The sequence below is a fragment of the Corvus brachyrhynchos genome, unplaced genomic scaffold (genome assembly GCF_000691975.1).
Source record: "Corvus brachyrhynchos isolate BGI_N302 unplaced genomic scaffold, ASM69197v1 scaffold175, whole genome shotgun sequence".
Classification (NCBI taxonomy): domain Eukaryota; kingdom Metazoa; phylum Chordata; class Aves; order Passeriformes; family Corvidae; genus Corvus; species Corvus brachyrhynchos.
This window is the reverse complement of record NW_008238448.1, coordinates 7,802,551-7,827,785: the sequence shown is the minus strand read 5'-3', so window position 1 is coordinate 7,827,785 and position 25,235 is coordinate 7,802,551. Positions and strand designations below refer to the sequence as shown.

Below are 25,235 nucleotides of genomic sequence, written 5' to 3'. Positions count from 1 at the left end.
GCCGCTGCCCGTGCCCGGCGCGGAGCCGGGCATCGAGCCCGGTGTCGGGCCCGTTCCTGCACGTACCCATCCTGCAAGCAGTGCTTGGGTGTAGGGCAACGCGTGCTCGCCCTGGTGCCACTTCCCTCTGCATTCGCAAGAATGCTTCAGTTGGTTCTTGTACTGATGCAACCACTTAACTTTTAGGAAGACAAATGTCCCCAAAAAAGGGAAGAATCTGAGCGACGAAGTGATCGCAGGCATTTCTGCTCCTGTGCATTCATTTCTCAAAGGCCAGTGGAGTTAAAAGCATAATAATGGGTGCTTTCATTAATGGGGGTTTTCGTGTGTTTTTGAGTCCCTGTCAGGTGTCAGTGAGAATAAACACTGCGATGTATCAGTAACCTACTGAATATGGACTCTTAGAGGGCTCTCTAAGTAGGGCATGACCCTTACAACAGGACGCTTTGAGCAGAGGCAATATGCCAAGGCCAGTTTGGAAATAACACACTCTATCATATGTTATCATATACAAGGAATAAAAAACTACAATACAGCACTTGAAAAACCCATATAGTTTAAAGCCCTTTGTACAATCGAAAGACCTGGCCCCAGCATATGAAGTAAAAACTCTAAGGAGAGTAGCGATTTTTTTTTACTTGTTTAAGAAGAAACAAAATATATTAGAGAGATTATTCGTTTATCTAGGAGGATAAGGGTACTTCGTGGACTACTAGTGTAGTAGCTTTTGGGCAGAAATCTTGTTACATTAAGCCATAAACACTAATCAATCCAGATGGATTCTAAATGTAGGTAAAATTACAGAATTCAGATCTTAGTAAGATAGTGCAAAATAAGTATAAAATTTGAACTGTTCACATAGTTCTTGAAAAAAAAAAAATGAAGCATTGATGTTGGAAATTCCATGTAAATAAGTTAAAAAATGGCAGCCTGTAAAATCTTTTGAAATTTCAACTACTGCCTGGTGAACTTTTGAATCTGTGTTAAGATCTTTCAAAAATTCTCGTAGCTGAGGACACAAGTGGATAGGCATTAGAAATTTGGCAAAGTCATCTCAGTAGGCATTCCAAAAACAGCAGAGGGAAACCCTGCTTTCAGGTAGTGTAGGCAGAATAATCAATTCTATTTAGCACAGTCCAAATCTACTGGGAAAACAGATTTTAGATTTTGTAAAAGGATGACTGAGAACAAAAGCTTCAATATAACCAGTTAGAATCAGACAAGTAAGATGTTAATTTTGAAGAGAGGAAAGAAAATAGTTAAAGAAATTAACCAAACTACTCCAAACTACTGAATATATATGTGTAGAAAACCAAACAAAAACTGAAGAGATGCAAATCTCTAAAAATCTCTTCAATTTTCAGGAAACTGGCAATAGAAATAATGTAATAAATCATACTGTTGGAACCAGACCAAAGGTTATGCTTTCCCACAGCTAAATAGGGGTTGTCACCAATTATCTAAGATTTGAACATGTCAGGTCACTATCTACTTTTCCTGTTTGGTAGGAAGTAAAGTTTGGGAAAATGGGAAAATGCATCCTACTATACAAATGTTGTAATTACATCTCTGTGTGCCTACTGCTGGTAGTGAATCTACACTACGAGAAGACCTAAGACAACATCTGGGACTTTTGCCCTCCGGTGTTGCTGCAGTCTTCTCCTTCACGCACTTATAAAACTGTTTTGAGGATACAAATATCAAGGAACTCCTGGCAGCACATCCCAGGCAGGAAACAAGTTGACTATATTAAGAATAGGTGTAAGAAATTATTCCCATTCTTCACAGGTTTCAAGGGAATCCACTTGCTCTGTCTGTATATGGGGTAAGCCCTCATGCTCATCAAGTATTCGAGAGATTACATGAAGTTATTTTTGGTTATGGTTTTCAGAAGGTAGATTATCCTGGTGATTTTGTATATCTGAATGACACTTTTTCAAAAGTGCTGATATCTACAAGGGTCAAAATTGCCTTAGACAGATATGAAATTGCCTTTCTTCTGATTTGGTTCAGGCTTGGTAGGTTGTGTTTGCAGGGTGTTCTTGTGATTAACCCATTATAATACAAATGGATGTTCTAGCCAAGGTGAGATTTGTAAAATGTGAAGTGAAAGCATCATGGGCAGAGTAAAAGCAGGCACTGATTGATTTAGTTTTCTAAAATAGGGGTCTCCTTTTAAAAGTTTGGAAGATGCTGAATTAAAGAATTCAACCCAGTGATTTCCTGAGAAGGACAAACCTCCGTTCCAGATACCTGCTCAATCAAGATTCAAGGCCCAGCCATGTCAGTATCAGGACTGCTAGGGCACATGCATTATGCACATCACACAAACATTTGGATTGTATCTGATGCACTTCCATAAAGCCTGCAGCTTATTTCACCACAGCACAAAATCATATTCCCATTTGGGGACCCTCATGCACTAGGTATATGCTGTACACAGTTAAGTGGTATTTTATTTTAACATTCTTCCTGATTTGAGATGCTGACTTCATCTGGCAATTTTTGGTGAGATTCACGAAAGCAAGAAGTAGCATAGGATCCTTTTATGTTGTGTGAAAGAGCAGTTGCTGAGACAGTAGGTTTGGGAAAATTGCTAGCTGGCCAAGAACATCTACATTCAGCTTAATATGGTTTGTGTTAATACACAAGCACTATAAAACAAAGGAAGTATTTTAATAAGTTGCATTTTTTACTTTGGAGCCTGCTTTTACAGTTCGTTACTGAAATCCTGAATAAAAAAGCTGCCTTATATGGTATTTCTGGATTTCACTTACTGAAGATGGAGTTACTTTACTGACATTGGACTGAATTGCAGGTATTTTCTCGTTATGGTCTGAGACGTGACATTTGGAATTTTCATAATAATACTTCTCAGATGCAGAAACACCCTCTTAAGTTCATTTCAGCAAGATTCATTATTTCTATTATTTCTACTATACCACTCTACACTGTTCTACTATACCATTATAGGAATTTTTCAGTACTGGTATTGACAAGCTATGATGAAACACCCCTCAATATGTCCATGGTGTTCTGTAATGCAGTAGCACGTGTACATCTGCAATCAGTGGAAATCAGTTCATTTTCACATGCTTGTAGTCCAAAGCTCCTGGGAATGCCTTTGTCCTTGATATTTCTTTGGCAGGTTTTGTTTGGGCGGAAAAATCTGAAGAGCGGAAATGTATCTATGTCTGAATCCACCCCTTTTCACACCCTTGGGAGGCTACTGCATGTATTCTCTTGATTATTTCCCACTACGTGCTGCTATGTGTGCAACAAATGCATTTGCTGTAGTGGCACAAAAATTTGTCATTTCATGCTCAAAAAATGAGAAGCAAGTTTAGCACAGATCTTCAAAGGCCATCTTCTAATGGGGTTGCAAAGCCATGTGCTCATTTCCATTTTTATTAGGAAACCACTGGCTTGACTTTGCTTTCAGCATCAAAAATCTGCTGAAGCAGATGAGACACACAACTTTATAAGGTTGTTTACTTCGTTTCAGATTCTTTCACAGTTTATTATTTCTTTGACTGGCTTTCCAGCTTCATGTTCCACCCTAACTGCATATTTAACATTCAGATCCTACTGCTTGTGCTCAGGAGAGTATGTATCTTTAAACTGTTGCATCTCAACGTAGCAAAGGTTCCAGAATCATTGATTATCTTTCCTCTTTTATTTGTGTTTCAGTATCGGAGCAATGCTCAGTAACATAAGACAGTGACTTTTACTCTCCCTCCATGCTCTGCAAAAAAGGACTGCTAATGAACACATGCAAATGAGATTGGAAAATTTAAAAAAAAAAACAAAAAACAAACAAAACCAACAAACCTTAATCTGATTATTTTCTTCCTATGCAGTTGTGAGCAGTCACACCATCAGAGGTGGTTTTAGAAGTCTCAAAAGACTGTTGTGGCACACACCTTGCAGACTTTAGAAGCAGAAAAGCAAGTCCTAGCTCTCATTTCAGAGAGTGAAATTTGGTTCCTGCCAAGCTCACTTATAAACTGGAGTAGAGCTTTGAAAGCAACTCAGTACCTTGTACACTCTATGGCAAACAGCCACAAAAGTCATTGCTGTTGCAGGAAGCAAATCTCCCACTGCTTTTGCAGAACAATGAGCAGGCATTAAAAAAATGGTAGCAGCTAGAGTGGTGTGCTAGGCTGTAGGATGGGTGGGGTTTGCAAAAGCGTCCTCTTGCCAGGATTCAAGAGCAATTCCCTTAATTCTGGTGGCTTTAAGTTGGAAATACTGATTTTGCCCGCTGTACTATTAATTGCAGCTGTTTCTGAAAAGATTGCAAAAGAAAATGATGGGAGAAATAAACTGGGTTTGGGGGAGGTCTGAATTCTGCCTTCACAAGATTTCCCAGGAAGAAGTAGCTCTGTCCCAAGGGTTCAATTATATGTGCGCTTCACTGTTCTGTCAGATTCTGTGACTCCCTTTGCTCTGCTTTTGCACAGTAGTTCAGAGAGAAAGAAAGCATTAGCTCCACACTAATTACACTTCCTCTGACACCAGCAATGTAAATTTTTTCCAACATCTCCCTGAAATTATATCAGGTCATGCCTGAATGAAATAAAATTAGTTGAATTCTTTTGGTATAGCTTTCACTTTAGCTATGTCACTGTTAAGATTCAAAGGACCCAGTTTTTATTTCAAGGGCCACTTACACTTCTTTGGCAAAGAAACTGCAGCGTGATAAAAATGTATCTTCCATCACAAAGCGTAAGTGTGAACAGAAATCAGCCATGCAGAATCATCATGAACTATTAAAATAAAATTTCACATGTAACAAAACTGTTTCTGGACATAGTACTAAGGAATTTTTATATAAGTAGCATTGCATAGTCTCTGAAAATTCCCACATTATACTACAGAAGGCATCAACTTAAAAACAACTCTATTATTTTCTTTCCAGTATTGCATCAGTGAAATTGCCTTCCTTCTGTTTATCTCCACAATTCCTTTTTTTCAATTTAAGTAAAAAGATTAGTTAAAAAGTGAAAAGGCTATTTTAGATCTAAGTAAAAAGATAAATTAAAATAACTGTCCCTTATTAAATACATGTTTATTCAGCAAAAAAAAAATTAAACAGATGAACAGCTTCAGTGAGACCTAAATACTTAAATTACGCTTAAAGCTAAGTGGAATTATGGGGGCTTTTGTCAAACAGGTCTGAACACAAGTACATTTTAAAGCACTTTCTTCAATCATTGTCTTAAATATGTGACTAAATCTTATTTACTTCACTGAGACTCAAGCAAGTGTACAAGACTCAATTAATAATCACCTTATCAGAATTCTTCCCTGAAGGTTGACACCACTAAGGAAGGTATCAAGAACTGCCATGATGAACAGCCTATGTAATGACAGATTCATACAGAATTTGGCTTTGAGCATGGCCATCATCCAGTCCAGCAACAGTTGTCTTCTAGGGACAAAAGGAAATTCCCTCCTAAGCATGCCCTCCATTCAGTAGATTCGAGAAAGAAATGCTTTTTATTGACAAGCCTATTTAACAGGGATGGAGAGATTCATGCTGACCTCAATCATTACTGGTTTAATAACATAAGCCTACTGAATGGTCAGTTTTCAAATACTGCCACATTGTTATATCAAGGAGCACCCACATGGCACTGCTAGTAACATCTGGGTATTTATCTCAACAGAATAGAATTTTCTAACCAATATTGGAAACATCAGTCTCCAAGATTCACATAGTTCTTGTTTCCTTGAAACACTGCAGTCTAAAGTGTTCCAAATACATGTGCTTGTATGTGTGTATATATATATGGTGTGTGGAAGACGTGTTTATATATAATACACTTTCTGGTTCCATTTTTGTGCCACAGAACTATTTCTAAGCATCCTCAATGGATATAGAGAACTCACGAAGGATTCAATGTTTCAAGTTTTGTTCAAATGCTCCTTACAGGAAATCTGAATTGAAAAATGGTTTTAAAATGTTCTTAATTCTACATTCTTATAGGGACTTTTCTCAAGACTTTGATGGTACATATATGAGTTTATACCAAATACTAGTAGGACAAAATGGTATATTGAGCTTCAGAACATACCAGTCAAGATCAAAAAATGAAAGAAATAGCACCTTAGTCTAATGTAATTGTTCCCTGTAAATATTAAGATTAAAAATCTGATTTAGTGGCAAGTGGTTTGAAGAGACTTTAATGGCTTGATATGCCAGACCCCAAGAGCTGAAGAGGTTAGAATAATAACTAATAATACTTGATACTACTGGGAGTAGTAGTATGTGTGTAAGCTGTGCAGTTCTCCAGCCTGCAGCTGGGATCAAACTAGAGCACAGAGGAATTTCTGGGCAGATGGATCTGCTAGTCAGCGAGGCGGAATCCTGAACTCAGAACTCTTAGCTAACTCTATTCTGCCAGCTCCAGAGGCAAAGCCTTTAGAATTCTCCACTCATATTCCATTATCCACAACAGAAAAGCTTGTTCTGTAGTAGTATTAATCTTTGTAAATGTGTTCATATGTGAATCTTTGTAGATGTGTTTGAAAGCATTTCTGTTCACCTGAAGATTCCCCTGGCAACTTTAGAGTGAGCATGCGATGGGCATTTCCATAACACATCTCACCCACGTTTCATCCTCAAATAAGGATCAGAGCTTTAAGCTGGTGTGCTTCCATTTCATACAGTCTGACTGGAATTTCATTTCTAAGCAAACATTCCAAAGCATATTTTATTACAGTTCTGTTAAAACATTTCAAATTTAAATGACAACAAAAAGAAAACATTTATTGCTGTAATACATAATAAGTGGATATTATTATTTTTAAGTATTTTAAAAACCCTTAGAACTAAAATAGTTTGATGATTACAGAGATATTAGTATGTGATTATACAGTGTTTTAATCTATATTCATTTTATACACAACGTTCATGAAACAGTAAGCAGCAACTCTGCTATGCATGTGTATCAGCTACAATCAGCAGCCTGATCCAGAAAATGCTGAGCACCCTCATATTTTGACCAGTCAATGTGAGAAGATGGTCAGCAGCTTCTAGGATGGGGCCCAAATGATGCACTGGAAGGAGTATGTGATGGCAATGACAATATTTTAATGGACATTTTCTTATGGAATCTCTAAGAAAATTTTTATAGTCATTGATAAGCACCAGCTCACAACACTGCATCACTTGCACATTACATTTCCTGACAAACTGCATATACAATACCTCTAGAATTCTCAGTATAGAGAGAACTGTAGCACTTACAAATTACCACAGGGAAAATACAGTTTATAGTAGCATTTCCAACAGTGACATTGCAACATTACTTTAGCGACTATGTTCCTTATGCAAAGGAAAAATAAAAAGTAGTCAGTGACATACTTCCTGAAATTTTAATACTGGCTTTCAGGTGTTAACAATCTAAAGTGCTTTCATGTTTCATACAGTTTTAAAAATTTTCAATTTATACAAAAAAAAATTCCAAATATTTATAAATTTATTCTATACATTTGTGAATGAACAATTTAGTCTATTCCTGTTTCCTCACCGAAAAAATTTGCATTGCCATCTCCCAAATCTCGCTTTTGAAACCAAGTCTGTGAGTTTGTTCCTTGAATATAAGCATCCAGAAAATAGCAAATTCCAGGGATATCACTGGGAAAATTTGGTGGAAGCTCCTCTCTTGAGCGTGGTGTGAACACAAAACCTGGGTATTCCTTTAACAACCTAGAACAAAAATGAATCACCTTGATTAAAAATGAATCAGTCACTAATAAGTGCAGATATTCAATTCTTCATGAATGCCAGGGAGACTCCAATTCAATTTTTATAGTTATTTACTGAAAATATAAAAAATAATGTTTACTTGGTAACCTTGATAACCTATAAACTTATGCATCAGTGCAAATAGCAGTATCGCCTCTTTTTTTGTCTTGTCAATGTTTTGCAAGTAGGTGCTATGTTTGTTGTAAATATTTTCAAAAATTATTTAGTGCTGAAAGCTAGCTCATATCTGCACATCAAATGCACCATAATTAATGCTTCAAAGAATGGAATACTGTCAACCTTATTAATTAAACTATTCAGACCCTCTTACCAATTCTAATATTACTTCCTTTTTCACAGATTGAAACAGAGAGTGCTAATTTGTAGGGATAAATATTGATAACTTGTATCTAAGCTTTCAAACAATTACTGCAATATACAGGAGTTGTGCAAGGTACCATAATGTTATCAGTGTGTCTTTAGAATTGGTGAATGAATCAAAACTTAAAAAACACCAAAAAGGAGGTTAACACCTCATTCACTCAGAAAAAAAAAGAAACTCCACAACACCAACAGTTGATCTGTTAATCAAATTGCCTATTTTCTAGGGGTATCATTCAAAATGATTTTCCATATGAATGGAATGGAAAAACAGTCAGTGTTGGCCAGCACTGCTTATGTTGACATACATAAGCACTGGCAATGCTAATGCTCTCTTTGTGTTTTCAGAGTGCATGATCAAAAGGGTTACTTTCTGTGTGCTCTAATACCTGTGCTACTTTTTCTAAATCACCTATCCAAGATCATCTAAAGCTTGGCACCCAGTATGTCACATAACACATGCTGCAGGGGATGTCAGGATCCTGTGCCAAATGCTCTGCCTGATGTTGAATGCAGAACCTTGCCACAAGGCATTATAAGATACTACAAGCTGAGTAGGAACAACAGACTACAGTCCAGGCTACAGTGAAGGTAGCAGAGCTTCCTTAAAAGATAAAAAAAATTTATAATTTTGCTTATTTTACCCAGCCAGCCATATCACTTCCTTCTAGTAGATTCACTCTTTACAGTACATTCTTATAGAATTTTTGGAAGAAACAATAATGTCTGTCAGCTGAGTGACATAAAATTCAGACCTGGACCTGGAGTTCAGATGTCGACTGTTGTTACCATCACATTCAAACAGTTTCCTATTGTCTTGCCTGGCATCTACAAGACACGATTACTTGGCCATTACTTGCAACATGATTTGCAAGGTGATTTTGAAGTACAATTAAACAGACAATATAAAGAGAGTGTTAGGTTTGAAGGACAAAGGAAAGATGCTGTATTTCCCATGGAAGGGCCTGCTAGCTGTCTGCATAATCACAGACTACATGTTACTAAAAATACCTGATCTGAGTTCCATACTAACAGATCTAAACTGAACTGAAAGACCTGTATAAACTAAACACTGGTGTTTCTGATTCATTGCAATCTATTCAGTCATCCTTCCTAACCAAAGGAGAATGAAGATGTGTAGGGTGATGTTTAACCATTCTCCAGTGAGGTTGTTGTTTTCAAGGGCACCTACAGCCAGTTTGGCATGCAGTTCACCGTGAAAGCTTGAAGAAGAGCAAGCTATATGAGAGAAGAAGGAAGAAAAAGCAAGATATATACAGCTGTGGTGTAAGAGGCAAAGTTGGCCCAGATGGTCAATGTCTGAAAAACAAGAATCAGTTGTTCTGTTTCACCTTTTTTCTTGCTGCTGCTGGTTGAAGTCTGACTATTAATAACTGTGGCGCATTCATGAGGAGTCAGATAAAAAGAAAAAATGGAAAATATGTAGCAGTACTTCAAGGAAAAACAAAAAACAACGGGAAGATAATAGACTACTACAGTAACTACTGCAGGTGGACATTTTACATATATTGAGCACTGTACCTGTAAGTTGTTGGGCTGACATTTATTTTTCTAGGTATACTGCAAGACTCAAACTTATTGGCAAGGGTTACATTATTTCCAAAAAGGCAATAACGAGGCATTTTAACCCCAACAACTCCAGCAAAGACGGATCCAGAATGAAGGCCAATACGCATCTTTAAACAAAAGAAAGAAAACAGCATTAATAGGTAAAATAGAATTATTAAAGTCAATCTTATAAATTATTCTTCAATTTAAAAAAAAAAAGAAAGCAAGCAAGCTACTAAAATAAACGGAGCTAGCAGAGCCTCCTTAAAATATCTGTACCCTGGTCATTACTGCTCATGGAGAGGGAACTAGCTGAAGTTTATCTTGCATTGCATTTTTAGTAAGTAATCCTACCATATCAAAATATGACTGTGAACTGCTGTGAACTTAGCTCATACTCAGATTTTTGACTCTTACTTAGCTGATGCTGCTTTCTGTGGTTCTTTCTGGTGTTTTTTTTTTTTTGAGGTGTGCTCTTTCTCTCATGTGTATTACACAAGTGTAGAGATGTTTTCTTCAGAATAGCATTCTGACACAATAATGGCATGATGTCAGAAAGCTTGTACGTCTACTGTGCCTGCTACTCTTTACACATCCAGAGAGTATCATACCATTATGAAGAAGTTACAATTTCTAACTTTGAGTGTAAAAGCAGAAAAATCTGCAACAAGACCAAAATTCACCAACACAGTAAAGATGGCTGAAATATATTCATGGAAATATAAGTCTTATTCAAAGTATGCCATTTGTGGTCACACCTTTTTTTTCTTTGACAATTGATATGTAAAATGGCAGTAGAATGTGAGACAAATTTATTGCTTTGATTAGCAATAATAATAATAGCCAATGATTTCATGAAGCATTTAATTAAAAGAGATGCATGCTTTCATTAAAAATAGTTTCCTTCTAAGAAGCCTCTGTTAGGTACACAATACAACTTTTTTCTCCTTATTTTAAAATTAATTTTAAAAAGGAGGTAGTAGCATTTGCATGTAAATGATAAACTTGTTATAATATTGTCAGGATGTTTCCAGATTTTTTAAGTGTAACTTAATTTGATACTGCAAAATACAAAAAGAAAAACATTTATTTATAATACAATACTGCTGTTCTCTGTGATAAATGTGGAGCATATAATCCTCTTAATAACCATTTTCTTTTTCTTGGAATACAGATATTCCTTTATCTAAAATTAAAAAAAAAAAAGCATTAAGCTTTCTGGAGGAACAAATGAACAGATAAATGTTAAAAATGAGCAAATGAAAGACATAATGAATTGAGACACCTCTATTAAAAATACCAGTACGCCATTCCAGGCCATTTGAACTTAGCTGAAAGTCCACATCATTTTTCATGCATACAGGCCTTTCTTTTTCCTTCTCAGTGAGAGATAATCCTACATGAAAATTTCAGTACATGTGTAAATTCCCATTGAAAGGAAGCCATAAATATAATTACCACTGAATTTAACAGTTGCTTTGACAGCATTAACACCATTATCTTATGGTGGTTCAGTATCTGACTGTAAAACAAGAACAGCAATGGAATCCTTTAAAGATGCGTCAATTACTACAATCAGAACGTCTTTGGGCATTCATATTCATAGCTTCTGCGTCAAAAGACTTGGAAGATTTGGAAAGAGGATTAGTCATTTCCTTAGAAAAGAGAATATTCCATGACACCGTCAGATTTATTGCTACTGAGACAAAAACTGCAGCGTGTCAGATTGCACCTATTGACTTCACTGCATTTGTCTTTTGGGTTGATTTTCAGATCTCTGTTTCATCTTTACCGCTCCGCAAAACTCTCATCCACAGAACTAAAAAGGTCAGCTTCTCCAGCCACCGTCACTTGATTCCCCAAATTAATGGGGAGTCTGAGTTAACGCAATGATGTGAAATTTCTTTGAGACAAAATCCCAGAAAGCAATTAAACAAACAAAAATGCTCACTTTAACCAAATAAAATACAATAAAATATATGACCTTGATAGGCTCTCCATGGGGAGACACCACCTCGTCTGACAGTTCCATCATCTTAAGGGCCATCAGTGCTATCTGAACAGCATGTGTTTCACTTTCTTTGTGTAAGCCTCCAGCAACACAGTAGGCATCTCCAATAGTCTCAACCTAAAACAGGCATATATATTTCTTACTGTTAAACTGTTTGAAAAACATAAAAGAACAGCCAATATATCTTCAGTACTAGTTGTAGCTACATACAATTCTCGACCAAGTCTTATTTTTCCTGCAAAATTATTTAAGAACTGGACAAATCTTGCAGTATCATGCAAAAGGAAAAATTGCACAATTTATATTTATTGCTGGGCATAATTCTAAAATACTTTTCCTTTTTCACTTACTGTCAGGCACCCATAGCTACATTAAACGCCTATTTACTCCAGAGTCACAGCACTGTCATTGAACTTAATTTTTAAAATTAACTTTTAAGTTTTGACAGGTTTCTCTCTTGGCTGAATGAAAAATTGTTCATGCTGATTTTTGTTTTTTGATTTTTCTTTCATTTAAAAAAGGTTTATGGCAAAATAATTTTTTGACCTCTATTATCTGCTGTCTCATTTAGTCTTAATTTCCTTCCCTGCCCCAGAATCCCATAGAAAAGCAATGAACTGTGTACCTTGTAGACATCTAGTTCTCCACATTGGTAATCAAAGCGAGTATAAAGCTCATTAAGCATGGTGATAACCTGCATAGGTGAGCATTGGGAACAGATGGCAGTGAACCCAACAATGTCAGAAAAAAGCATTGTGACATTATTAAATTTCTTGGCTTGTACAACTTGTCCCTGCCACAGCTGCTGAGCAACCTCTCCAGGAAAAATTGAAAACAGAAGATCTACAGTCTTCTTCTTCTCTTCTTCAAGTGCTTGATGAGCCTGCTCAAGGGTTGCTTTTAGCTTTCCTAACCTCTTCTTCAGTCCATCCTGGGCTCTAGCCTGCTCTCCTATCAGAACAACATCTCTTAAAGCATTGTGAATGGGAATATCAGAGAGGTACAATCCACGTCCTGTAAAATCTTCTAGTCTATCCACACAGGGAGATCCCAAGAATAGAATGGCACTGGATTCAAAAATATAGATCATTTGGCCTTTAAGGTCCATTACCTGAAACAGTTAGAGAAACAAGAATTCATGCAAAACACGCATGGTGATGATTTAAAAGCAAGAAGTTTTAGAGAAAATACATTTTGCTAAAATGTAAGAAAATCAAGACTGGTTCATAGTCCTTACATTTTCATTTAGTTGCTTAGAGAAAGCATGGGGTGCTGAATCACAGAGCCACCAAATAAGTTCATTTTTATTCAGCCCTCTGGTACAAAAGGACCCCCAACTTAAGGATGAACACCTAGCTGTGTTTGAGTATCAGTTTATCTTAGGGAGAAAAGAAAACCAAAAAAGAATAATTCTGTGCATTTTCAGCAATTGATAAAATGTGTGACTACAGTGGCCTATGATTTTCTACTAATAACTAGTTCATGCATCACTTTCTCCACAAGATAAAGTGGGAAAATCTGCTTAAGTTTTATCATAGGGTGTTCAGTACTCACTGCAATTTAAAATTAAAGGCATAAATGTCAGAAATATCCAATTTTAATGGCCTAACAAGGAAAATATTTTGTGTGAAGTGTTTTTATATCCCTTCTGTAGTCAGTTGTGTAATGTGTAAGGTGCTGCAGAGCTTAGCTTAACATGGCTTTGAAAGACCACTCTTTTAATAAAATCTGTTCCCTACTAACAGACGTTTGCATACGCAAGTATATGTAAAATCAAAGCCAAGTCTACTACCCCTTATAATCATTCTAGTGCAGAAATGGATCTGCAATGAAGTAGCTACAGTTTTTAATAGTAGCTACATTAGTAACTGGGTAAAAGAGACCATTCTTCATTTAAGTTTTTGGAGAGTTGAGTCTGAACTGGTAACTCATCCTAGAGTGCCTCAGGTGTATATAAGCTGGAATTCAGCTGGGACCAGGAACGAATAAAAACAGTCACTGAATACTCAATGTTTTTTACTGTCCCAGGTCATTTGTCACACACCCAGCTTCAGCAAAGATAGTTGTAATCCCATCAGCTGAAACTAAGTGGAACCTTTGGTGATTGTATCCCATGAAAACATCACAGTATCAAAGATACCAACATAGCAAAGGCTGAATGATCACAGAAAACACCAATTTCTTTCCCTCAAATCCTATAGCTGTTTCCAAATTACTCAGGGGTGTTTTGTTAAAGCTTTACCTGCCACTGTCCCTGTGCTGGAGATGCCCTTATTCTCAGCAGCATGGCATATCACTGGCTTTATCTCAGTATTTCAAATTATTAAAATACAATCAAATTTTCAGTCAGATTTTACTTGTGTAAAAGTCCTAAAGCAAAATTTTGACTGAACATAGGCTTCAGAATCTGAATTACATTTGAGTACCCTGATTAAATCATTATTATACAGTTGTATCAGATGTTCAGAGGTAGAAAATGCAAAATGCACCATGTTTTGTGGCTATTTTAACTCCATCTGAAGAAAACAAATTCCTCATAGAAGTAATGGTGATAAAAAGTCTCTTACCATGGACGGTTTCATATCAGTATTATCCCATCTTCTAACTCGTACAGTAAACTGCATATTTAGCATTGTCATTATTGCACTAAAAGTGCAGCTTACTTTGGGGGTAAGAATTTCGAAATACTCTTCAAAATTGGGCTTAGCTTGAAATTCTCTCCTGGTCAAAAGTCTTCTTATCCCATTTCCAATTTGAAGAACAGACATATCCTTGTCAAACATAAAATGAAATGGGAAAGTCTTACAGAACATAGAGGCAGGAATCACAAGTGAAGACTGTGGTTTACATGGAGATAAGGACGGTTTTGCACTTTTGACTTGTATAGAATACAGCAAATAAGGCTGATTAGCAAACTCAGTGCAGTCGTTATGGAAACAAGGAGGCATGAGCATCACTTCCACCTCAGTTTCATACAAAATATGAGCTGCTGCTTTAATGATACCAGGTAGAATAAGACTTGTGATTTTCTTAGGAAAGAAATAATAAACATTTAAGAAGTCCTGATCTTTCTCCAGGCATAATATGGAGGCATCTTCAAGTCTGTCCTTTTTTCCTGCTTCTTGGCTGTGGCCACTCTGCTTCAGCAGAGTAGTGAAACTATTCAAGAAGTCCTTAAGGGTCCCTCCAATAACCCCTAATATGTGTTCATCCTCTTCATAGCATATTTTGAATAGCTCTTCACCAAGAGATTCCCGTAGAGATTCCACGGGAACACCTGCATGGAACCACATTTTAGTCAGAACTGCACTCATGATCCAGAATCACAGGCCATTTTTACATCCACATTTTTTTCATCCTAGGCCAAAGCAAACTATCAATATCCTTCCCTGATCCAGCATTGACACCCAAGGGCACTCTCATTTAGGAATCCTGGAATCAAGGCCTGGAAATGGGGGGACAATTTGTTGTAGTTTAGAAAGATCCACAATTCGGTGTTCTTTGTAGAGATGTAGACAAAACAAATGCAAGTTTTGGCACAAGATTTAACTCAACTCCCTTAGACTGATATAAAGGAGTAAAATAAGAATTTTAAAAATTAACATAAGAATAAAATAGGATCTGTAGATATAAGTACTATGCCTGATCCAGTACATTGAATGATGCTAGGAATATTCTGGAGCACTGGGGCCAATTGGCACCGAATGGCTTACAACTTCCCTAGTAAATTTGTTTTAACTGGATAGCTTCATGCAAACCAACTGTTGGGAATGTTCCAATTCCCCAGCTGTTACTGGGAATCCTTTGAAAAAGTATTGTCTCTCACAGCCCAACTATGTGCTTGGACCAGTTTAACAGTTTAAGAGTACAGAAGACCATATTTCAGTTGCAGGAAAGGCTAATTTACTATAACAGATGTTACATATTACAAATTACAGAGTTCTCTTCTGACACACAACAGTCCTTCAGAATATGAAGTAACATATTAGTAACAAGACTAATTTATATAAAATATATTACTTTTTTTTATACATAGCATATATAATCTATTTATTTATTTATATATATTATTAAACAAGCTTACATTACCTGCTGCATTAGCGTGATCACTGATTATTTTTTCAAAATCTTCTCTATCAGCAGTTTTTCTGCAAAGATTATACAAATATAAATAAAACCCCTAAGTAATTACGATAAAAGTGGTAAAAATAGTAAGTACAGAAGTTACCTACCTTGTCTTTAAAGTGTATAGACCCAGTTCTGCTGATCAAATAGGAAGTTTTTAATTAATTCAAAAGGGGGTCTTGGTAGGATCTTAGACTATCCTCTGCATTTCTGGTAAATTAAAGCTTTGGTGGTCTGAGCTCAAATTATGGATTTAGGCCAAATGCTATTGCATATATATTGCATGTAACAGTCCTGTTTTTTGTTTGGTTTGTGTTTTTTTCTTGAAGCCAAAACCATATTTCCTAACATATTGTATAATATAATTGGGATTTATATTCAAGCATTTTTTGGAATTACATTGCATTTAATTTAAAAGAGGTGCGAACATATTTCTGCTTTGAGAGGAAATACCAATAATGACTATTAACTTCAAAATTACTTTTTCATTGATAGTAACACAGATATTTAACACAAACCTGCAGCCCTGAGTTCTCTGAGGACAATAAATGTCAACCTGAATGTTTGACTCACAGTTATGAGAATGACATATAGCTTAGATTATTAGATTTATTGCTTCATATAAGCAATAAACTCCTAATACATGCTGTCTGAATTTCATCACTTGGAATACCATAGGTATATTTATATGCAAAACCAATACAGACATTTAGATTTGTTTTACATTTGTATTATTGCCTCATTCAGAATATCACAGTAATTTTTTCTTTTCAAGTAATACTCCAGGGAAGGAACACATAATTAAAGAATGGGAAAACACTCATAGCAATAAGCCAGTCAGCAACTGCAAAGCACATCTGACCCGCTATCTTTGGTTCAGTCAATGCATGTAAAGTGCTTTAAAAATATCAAGTATAATTTAAAAGATACACTGCAATTATCTATTCTTACCATGGTGAGCAACAGTGTAGTTTCCAACTTGATTATTTTTCTTCACTTAAGAAAGCAGATTTAAATGGATGGGCTTATTTTTTCAGATGCATTCAATAAAGTGAATCCTCAGTGTATCATGAGATGCTAAGAAATTCTCACTCCCCACAAGGCTCAAATGATTAATATTGGAATAGTACTAAGAAGTGCTGAAAATTGAGCTGAGTTCCTCAGAAACAGAAACCAGAAGCCAAGTAAGCTCGGGAAAACATCCATGTCAGCATCTATAGTGTATGAGTGTTCACTCATACAGTGTATCAGAAACCAAATTCTTTTGTTTAATACTGATCGTATTTAAAACTCTTTTTCTGGGATCTTAGAAACAATGGGCTAGATCCATATACAACCATATCTATCGTTCCATCTATGCCAAGCAGTCTCTGAGTTCCTCCAAAGTTCTTGCCTGTTTCCCTGTACAGTTTGCCCATTAAGACAACTTTGTGAGTGATATAAATATTTGTGAATATTTTAAAATAAGCGAAATCATTACTAGCTTACATTACATGAAATGTTACACACTAATTTGACAAGATAACTGAAAACAAATTCCAGAAGTCTTGATTCCCGGTCACCACCCCATTCCTAGTCCTTATGAACTATCTGAAAAACATTTTTGCAGTGAAGTTAGTTACAAACCCATTACACTTACATACCTGGTTTCTTTTATTCTGTGTTTTGCTAGTGTTCTCTGCAGTGCAAGATTTAGCCTTTCAAACTGGGGAAAAAAATACGTATGTCATATGTATCTATGTCACTGGTGAAAATTTAATCATGAGATAACATTTTTATACAAATAATTACTTTTCCATCCTTGGGACTAATGGCTTTTTTCAAGACACTATTGTTGTTAGAAACAGTATGTCACTTCTGTGGTTACAGGGTTTACTTTATGTTCATCTCTTCAGCTTCAGTCCTTCTACAATTAAGCCCCTCAGCTCATGTGCACCAGCAGTTGTGTATTTTAAATACAGTGATATTCTTTACTTCCAAGTTTTCAGATGGCAATAAAGACAGTGCTGCTAAGAAATAAGTATAACACACCTTTCTATTATTACACATCTTCCCCCCAGAAAACACGCAGTACTATGAATACAAAATGCAGAAAAAAAGTCTTTTCAGTTTAAGATAGATACTCCTAACAGAAAAAGCCGCTTATATTCTGCATTATGCCCAAAGCAAAACAGTTAAAAGTAAATCTTACAGCAAATAGCTTTTCTTGGAATATGAATAGTTGGACTTTTTCAGGGCAATTTCCCCATTTTCAGGGCAATTTTCTATAGTGTCAAGACAGAAATTGAAAAAGGTGACAGTTTCAAATGCAGCTATAAAAGATCAGTGTAACATTCTATGCCTCAGATTACCTGCTTTTATGTTTTCAAGACTATAGCATTTCAAGACAATGTTAGAACCATTCTTCTAAAGAAAAAGAATAATTTTGGCTGTGTATGCCACAACCCCAAATATCCTCCAGATGAAAATCTAGTCACTGTAGATATCCTTTGTAAAAGGATTATCTAATAAACGACATTTTAGAGCATAATGAGTATTTGCCTTAAATTACTTCAATCCCATGATTCCATATCCCTTCTGCAGCTCCTAACTAGAACAGATGGAACATTTTCTAAATATGCATATTTCAAATTTTTAGGGCCAGTAAAGCTGTCATATGTATGTAGTCTCTGATATTCAAAACCCAAACTTCCCACACAGACAGGGTCATAGAATAGTACTATACTGGCATGATAGAATTTGGCCATGAGGCTTCCTGTGGCCTGGCTTTTCTTTGGTTCTCGTTCCCTGAAGAAACAAGCAGCTTTTACTGCATCTTTTACTTTTTGTATTTTCAGGAGGAAAGTTTGCACAACTAAAGAAAAAATCATGTGAAAGCAAGGCAGTGTATTCTGGAAATGTTTTCCATGCAAAAATCTAAAGTGAATTAGATATGTATAGGTATATATCTATCTATGTATATACAATATACCATACCATGTATATGAATACAACATAAATTACATCTGTGTAGAAACTGATACAGCAAGTGGAATGCCATTCAATTCATTACTTATATATGAGCAATGTTCTCTATATTTCTGTAAAGAAAGAAGAAAATAAAACAACAACAGGCACTACATTATATCTCAAATTTAATCAAAAAGTTGTGTGGATGCACTGTCCTGGATTTCCATGCATAGCTCGCTGTTTCCATGAGAAGTTCATGAATCAATAGGGGTCATGATGCAGCCCTGTTTTGGAGCTTCCAGTAGGAAGGAAGATGATGTTACTCAATGGTGTTTAAGTAAGGTACTGTAAAGTATCTAAGCAATGAAAAATGTTTCTAAACAAGCAAAACCCTTTTATGGAAAACTAGGATTAGGAAGATGCTTATGGCTTTACCCCAAACGATCATGAGAACATGGACAAAGTTCTAATAAATATGAGTAGAATAATTGTAAATAGCAGCAACAATAACTTTGAACTTAAATGGTTCCTAGGGTACATGGTCATAATATCATCACGTTGCCAAGCTTTTGTCCCAACTGATGAACTAGCCTATCATGATTATGTAATAGGTAACTGCATACATTTATACCACTCTTTAAAGAGAAAAAAAAATACCCGTTATTAAAAATCCCACCAACAACTATATACTAGAAAAGGAATACAGCAATCATGACACCCTGGAAAGGGTGCTTTGCCAGTTCAATTTTGGCTTTGAAGTCTTACTCTTTATAAATTCAAAGATCAGTTTAAAGGGATGAATTCCATCTGTGTAAGTGCAGCAGATGTAAAAAGGGGTTTTCCAAAACTTAGTTACCTAGAGGTTTAGTAAATGGGTAATAGATGAAGAGCTGCATAACCATTATCTGCAAATAGATTTAACAAAACTCCAGCCCTTTAAGTAAGGTACACTGAATATCCAAGTACTGGAATTGTAATTAAATAACTATACAGAACTGACCATTTGCTATTGGTATTCCCAACATTTGTCAGTCAGTTCCTTCAAACTTTCCACTGAATTTGAGACAAGGCCAAGAGTTGAATGTTATGGAGCTACATTTTTCATGTTCTTTTTACAGAGATAAACCATGGTATTCATCTCCACTCAAGCAAGCCTGCACTGGACCTGTTCTCAAGTTGAGCAGAGACATAAGAATATCTTTGTGGTAAACACGAACAGTAATGTTTTTAAAAATAGTATGACAGGAGGTTAGCATCATAGCAGATGGAAACAGCTATTTTAATTTTTTTGCGATAATGACTAATGCACTTAGCAGTTTGGATTCAGTTAAGTGAACTGATGAGATGACCACATAATTTACATAATTAGGTAACAAGGCAGAATTTCAATTACTATATCTCTGTGTAAAAAAATGCTACAGAAATAGCTGGATTAAAAAATTTAAAATTAAAAAGACCAGTGAAAGGTTACAAATACAAGGCAAAAATAGGGGAAATACAGTGGAAGGAATGGTGTGTACAAAGTAGATTGTGGCAAAATTATATCCAGAAGGAATGGAAGTAGATTTAAACTACGGAGAACTATGTAAGAACAAAAACTCTGAAGTCAAAACAACTTTCTAAAGGCTTACATCTAAAGGCAGGCATAAAATGCTTTTTTAACATTTACAATTAAATGCTATTAAAGTCTTATTATTACGAAGTATCTATTTACCTCAGGAAAGATTAGTTTGCAGATGCTTTCAGTTAGTGTGTGCAGGTACACTCTACTTCTGCTTGTTTTCCGTTGTGGAAGGTTCCCTTGACCATCTTTTTCATGGACTTCTTTGCAGATGGGCAAAGCTGCTCTAGAGCTGTTTTCTGTGCAGTCCTTGTCATGTTCCTCAGTAATGTGACCTTGAGTCAGTAAGGAGAAAGGACATTCTCCTGTGATCTTCAAGTCTTTCAGTTTTGTACAGAACATACTGTACGAAGTCTCTCTCTTGAGATTAGGAGTACTTGGCTTTGTGTTTAATAGTTCTCTTCTGTTTACTAACAAGAGCAGAAGATGCCAGAATAATAGGTTGATAAGGCAACCACTGTGGAAGGTTATTGGTAGCTATAAATCACCACAGGAAAAAACTTGTGCCCCTACAAAACAAGAAAAAAAGAAAAAATTACAAACATTTATTTTCTCTTTTAAATTACCATGATGTGCCAGTTTTATCTTAAGTACACTAAAATAATGGCTTTTTGAGGACTTTGCTCAGGAAAGCACTTAAACTCACGTGCCATTTTGAGCATGTAATATCTACTGACTTCAGTGCTTCAGGTAACTCAAGTTGCATGCACAGTTAAGTTTTGTATGAGTTGGTATTAAAGTGATTAAGGCAGAGGACTTGTCTTATCTGACACATATTTAGTCACATTGATGGATGAGATTTCTGAAAGAGTGGAATTCCAATGAGGAAAACTTTTAAATTCTTTATAAGTAGCTATTAAAAACTACCTCATATGGCACAATGAAACAGATTAGTTATAAGAATTCTTAGGTCTAAATTTACTTGATGTCCAAGATGTTCTTTATGTAATAGAGAAACATATGACTAAAGTTAGTGTGTGCACTTCTTAAACAACAAACCATCCAAGACCAAAGGTTAGATTCTCTTGTAAAAACAATTGACTGGTGACAACTCACATCTTGGGAATTTGACTACACAACTGCAGTTGCTTGGAAACACCAAGGGATTTTTATGCTTTTGAAGGTGCTATTTTCCAAACAACACATTAAAAAAACCAGCTGCACTTTTAATTTTAATAATGGTTCCATTTGTTACAGGGCCAAAGCCCAGCTAGAACTTAATCTGGCTACTGCTGTAAAACACAAAAAATGTTTTTACCAATTCATCAGCAACAAAAGGAGGGCCAAGGAGAATCTCCATCCTTTACTGGATGCAGGAGGAAACATAGTGACAAAGGATGAGGAAAAGGCTGAGGTACTTGGTGCCTTCTTTACCTCAGTCTTTAATAGCAAGAACAGTTGCCCTCAGGGTACTAAGGCCCTGCATTGGAAGACAGAGACAGAGAGCAGAATGATGCCCCTATAAACCAGGAGAAAATGGTCCGTGACCTGCTACGCAACTTAAGGCACACAAGTCCATGGGACCAGATGGGGTCCACCCAAGGGTATGAAGGGAACTGGCAGAAGAGCTCACTAAATCATCTTCCATTGTTTACCAGCAGTCCTGACCAACTGGGGAGGTCCCAGTTCACAGGAGGTTAGTTAAGTTAACGTCCATCCATGACAAGTCAGAAGGAGGATACACCTTGACAGCCTGACTTCAGTCAGACTCAGTCAGCCAGGGCAGGTCATGGAGCAGATCATCTTGAGTGCTATGACACAACACATGCAGGACAACCAGGGGATCAGGCGCAGCCAGCACGGGTTTAGGAAAGGCAGGTCCTGCCTGACAAGTCTGGTCTCCTTCTATGACGAGGTGACGTGCTTAGAGGATGAAGGAAAAGGACGACGTCTACCTAGACCCAAATAAAGCCTCTGACACCACTTCCCACAACATTCTGGAGAAACTGGCTGCTCATGGCTTGCACGAGCATACCCTTTGCCGGGCAAAGATCTGGCTGGATGGCCAGGCCCACAGAGTGTTGGTGAATGGAGTTCCATTCAGCTGGTAGCCAGTCACTAGCAGGGTTCCCAGGGCTCAGTACTGGGGCCAGCCCTGTTTAATATCTTTATCAATGACCTCGACAACCAATGACCATCAAGTGCACCCTCAGTCAGTTTGCAGGCAGCACAAAACTGCTGCAGATCTGCTGCACAGGGATCTGGACAGGATGGATCTATGCACTGAGGCAAATGACAGGAGGTTCAACAAGACCAAGTGATGCTTCCTGCCCCTGGGTCACAACAGCCCCATGCAGTGCTACAGGCTGGAGAGAGTGACTGGAAAATTGCCTGGCAGAAAAGGACCAGGTACTGGGGGTGCTGGTCAACAGCCAGCTGAACATGAGCCAGCGTGTTCCCAGGTGGCCAAGAAGGCCAATGGCATTCTGGCCTGTATCAGCAATGGTGTGGCCAGCAGCACCAGGGCAGTGATTTTCCCCCTGTACTGGGCACTGGTGAGGCTGCACCCTGAATCCTGTTTTCAGTTCTGGGCCCCCTACAAGAAGGACATTGAGGTGCTTGATCATGTCCAGAGAAGGGTCTGGGGTGCAAGTTTTATGAGGAGCAGCTGGGGAAGCTGGGTGTGTTCATCCTGAACAAAAGGAGACTCAGCAAAGACCTTACTGCTTCTACAACTGTCTGAAAGGAGGCTGTAGCAAGGTGAGGGTCAGTCTATTCTCTCAGGTAAGAAGTGACAAGATGAGCAGAAACAGCCTCCAGTTTTAGCAAGGGAGGTTTAGACTGATATTAAGAAAGATTTCTTCACAGAAAGGGTGCTCAAAAATTGGAACAGGCTGCCCAGGGAAGCAGTAGAATCATCATCCTTGGAGGTATTTAAAAGATGTGCAGACGTGGCACTTAGGGACATGGTTTAGTGAAGATGATTTACCTGAAATCTGAAAAAGGCTCATTTCTTTCATTTTCTATTGACCGTATCTCATTGAATCAGATCCTCTCATCCTCATATAATACTCTTTAAAAATAATCCTCGAGAGCTTTTGGTGACTCTGGAAGCAGTATTACATTTTTCTCTCTGGAGATACAACAACTATTTCTTTCAAAGGCAATACGGCTTTAATAAGCCTGTGCACTACACCATTTGTTTCTGCCCCTGAGACACCCTAAGGGCATTTGGGGTCACATGGCAACTGTATCAGGTTAAAAATAACTAATTCTCTGATACAGGTTATCAGCTGCTGCTTTTGAAACAGCTGGAATGAATGGCACAGCAGAGGAGTGCTGCAGACACAGCACAAATGCCACGGATAAAAGGAGAAATAGGCAGGCGCTACTTTGATTGGACCTGCTGCTGCAAAAAATATTTGGCAGCAAAGCCCCTTTTAAAGTATGCTGTAATACTGATGGTGTCAGGCCAGGTTCGAGGGGACATCTATCAAAATTACCGTCTTATTTTAAGAATCAATAAACACAATGCTAAGAACAAGAGGCTGAAGAATGTTTACATAACATTTTATATTTCTGATTTCAGTTTTTACTCAGAAACTCATTTGTTTCTGCTGCATGGACATCAGTATGAATATGCTTCATTTTTTATTGCTGAATAACACTCTGTAGCAAATAAGGCAGTGAAAAGTTTAAAGCAAGAACTATACTCCAAATACATAAATATACATAATACTTTATACTGTAAGCATTGTTTTACATATATATGTATAGATATTTTTATTCAGAAGCCATTACATACCAAGTATTACTATACTAAGAAAGAAAAGCAGAAAAGAACCGTATTTTCTGTAGTTGGACTGATCTGTGTACTGAAGTAAACATACATATATATATGCACCATTGTCAAAGCTAAACTAAATTATGGCTCTGATCTTACATATATACTCACATGCTCTGCTGGATTTGGGCCTTAAATTTCAAGATAAATTTTGAATTTATAAAATAACTACTAAAACTTCTTACGTCAAGTATATCAGCACTTTGAAAGGAGAAAACTCTGAAATATATTTTGGTGAAAAAATGTAGAATTAAACATTTAAAACATCTCCCAGGGAATGCAACACTGCAATAGTATATGCTGCTATTTAAACACTCTTTAAAAAAGTTTCTCAGTGAAGAACGTAAGAGTGAATTAATGGCTGAATTAGATAACAACAAATATTTACTGCATTTGTACTAACCTAAGAACAAAGAAAGTGAATCACCCTCAGCAATTACCAATGGTTTTCATGGGTTTTCTGTTTCTTTGGTTATTTTTTTCCTGCTGTGCTGATGAAAATATTTCTCTATTTTTAGAAAACAATAATCTGGAACTATTTGGGGTTCACTTCTATGCCAGTATATTGTATTTTAATTAAATTACATTTATTGTGATAGGAAAAATATCCAGGCATGTAGAATCAGTTCTGTAAAGGGAGTGATGGCATCATTTTACACCTGTAAAGTCTGTAGAAGCTGCCAAGTGGGAAGAAGATGGTCATGGGAAAAGACTTTTTCGGGGCAAAATGGGCACTGATGTGAAGATCCCCGAGTCGACAAAGCTGCTGGACATGCAGCTACTGTGTCTGCAGCTTCTTTTTGTGATGCCATCCTTTGCGCTGCAGGACACCTACATTCAGCCTCTTCCTGCCCTGGTGGGGACTGGAATCTTTGCCCTTGATCTGAACATGACCCTGGGCTCCTGCCAGTTGCTATTTATGAACACATTATCATTGATTTTCAAGAACATGGGTATTCATGATGTTTCTAGCAATAATGCTGCTGTACAAAACCAGTATCAGATCTTTAAAGTCAAAATAATGAAGACACAGTTCCTA

General features: G+C 36.9%; 1 protein-coding gene across 1 annotated transcript in view; it reads right to left on the bottom strand.

Annotated features, from left to right (window-relative positions):
- Positions 1-5,052: 5,052 nt before the first annotated feature.
- Positions 5,053-25,235, bottom strand: part of GUCY1A3 (guanylate cyclase 1 soluble subunit alpha) — a 37,074-nt gene continuing 16,891 nt past the window's right edge. Inside the window, exons 2-9 of the mRNA XM_008635656.2 lie at positions 20,506-20,921; positions 17,486-17,547; positions 15,807-15,865; positions 14,285-14,994; positions 12,343-12,828; positions 11,691-11,834; positions 9,680-9,834; positions 5,053-7,717 (exon numbers count right to left, since the gene is read on the bottom strand). Of these exons, the coding sequence (XP_008633878.1) occupies positions 7,516-7,717; positions 9,680-9,834; positions 11,691-11,834; positions 12,343-12,828; positions 14,285-14,994; positions 15,807-15,865; positions 17,486-17,547; positions 20,506-20,754 (2,067 nt within the window). The 5' untranslated portion in view covers positions 20,755-20,921 and the 3' untranslated portion in view covers positions 5,053-7,515. The remainder of the gene's footprint in view (positions 7,718-9,679; positions 9,835-11,690; positions 11,835-12,342; positions 12,829-14,284; positions 14,995-15,806; positions 15,866-17,485; positions 17,548-20,505; positions 20,922-25,235) is intronic.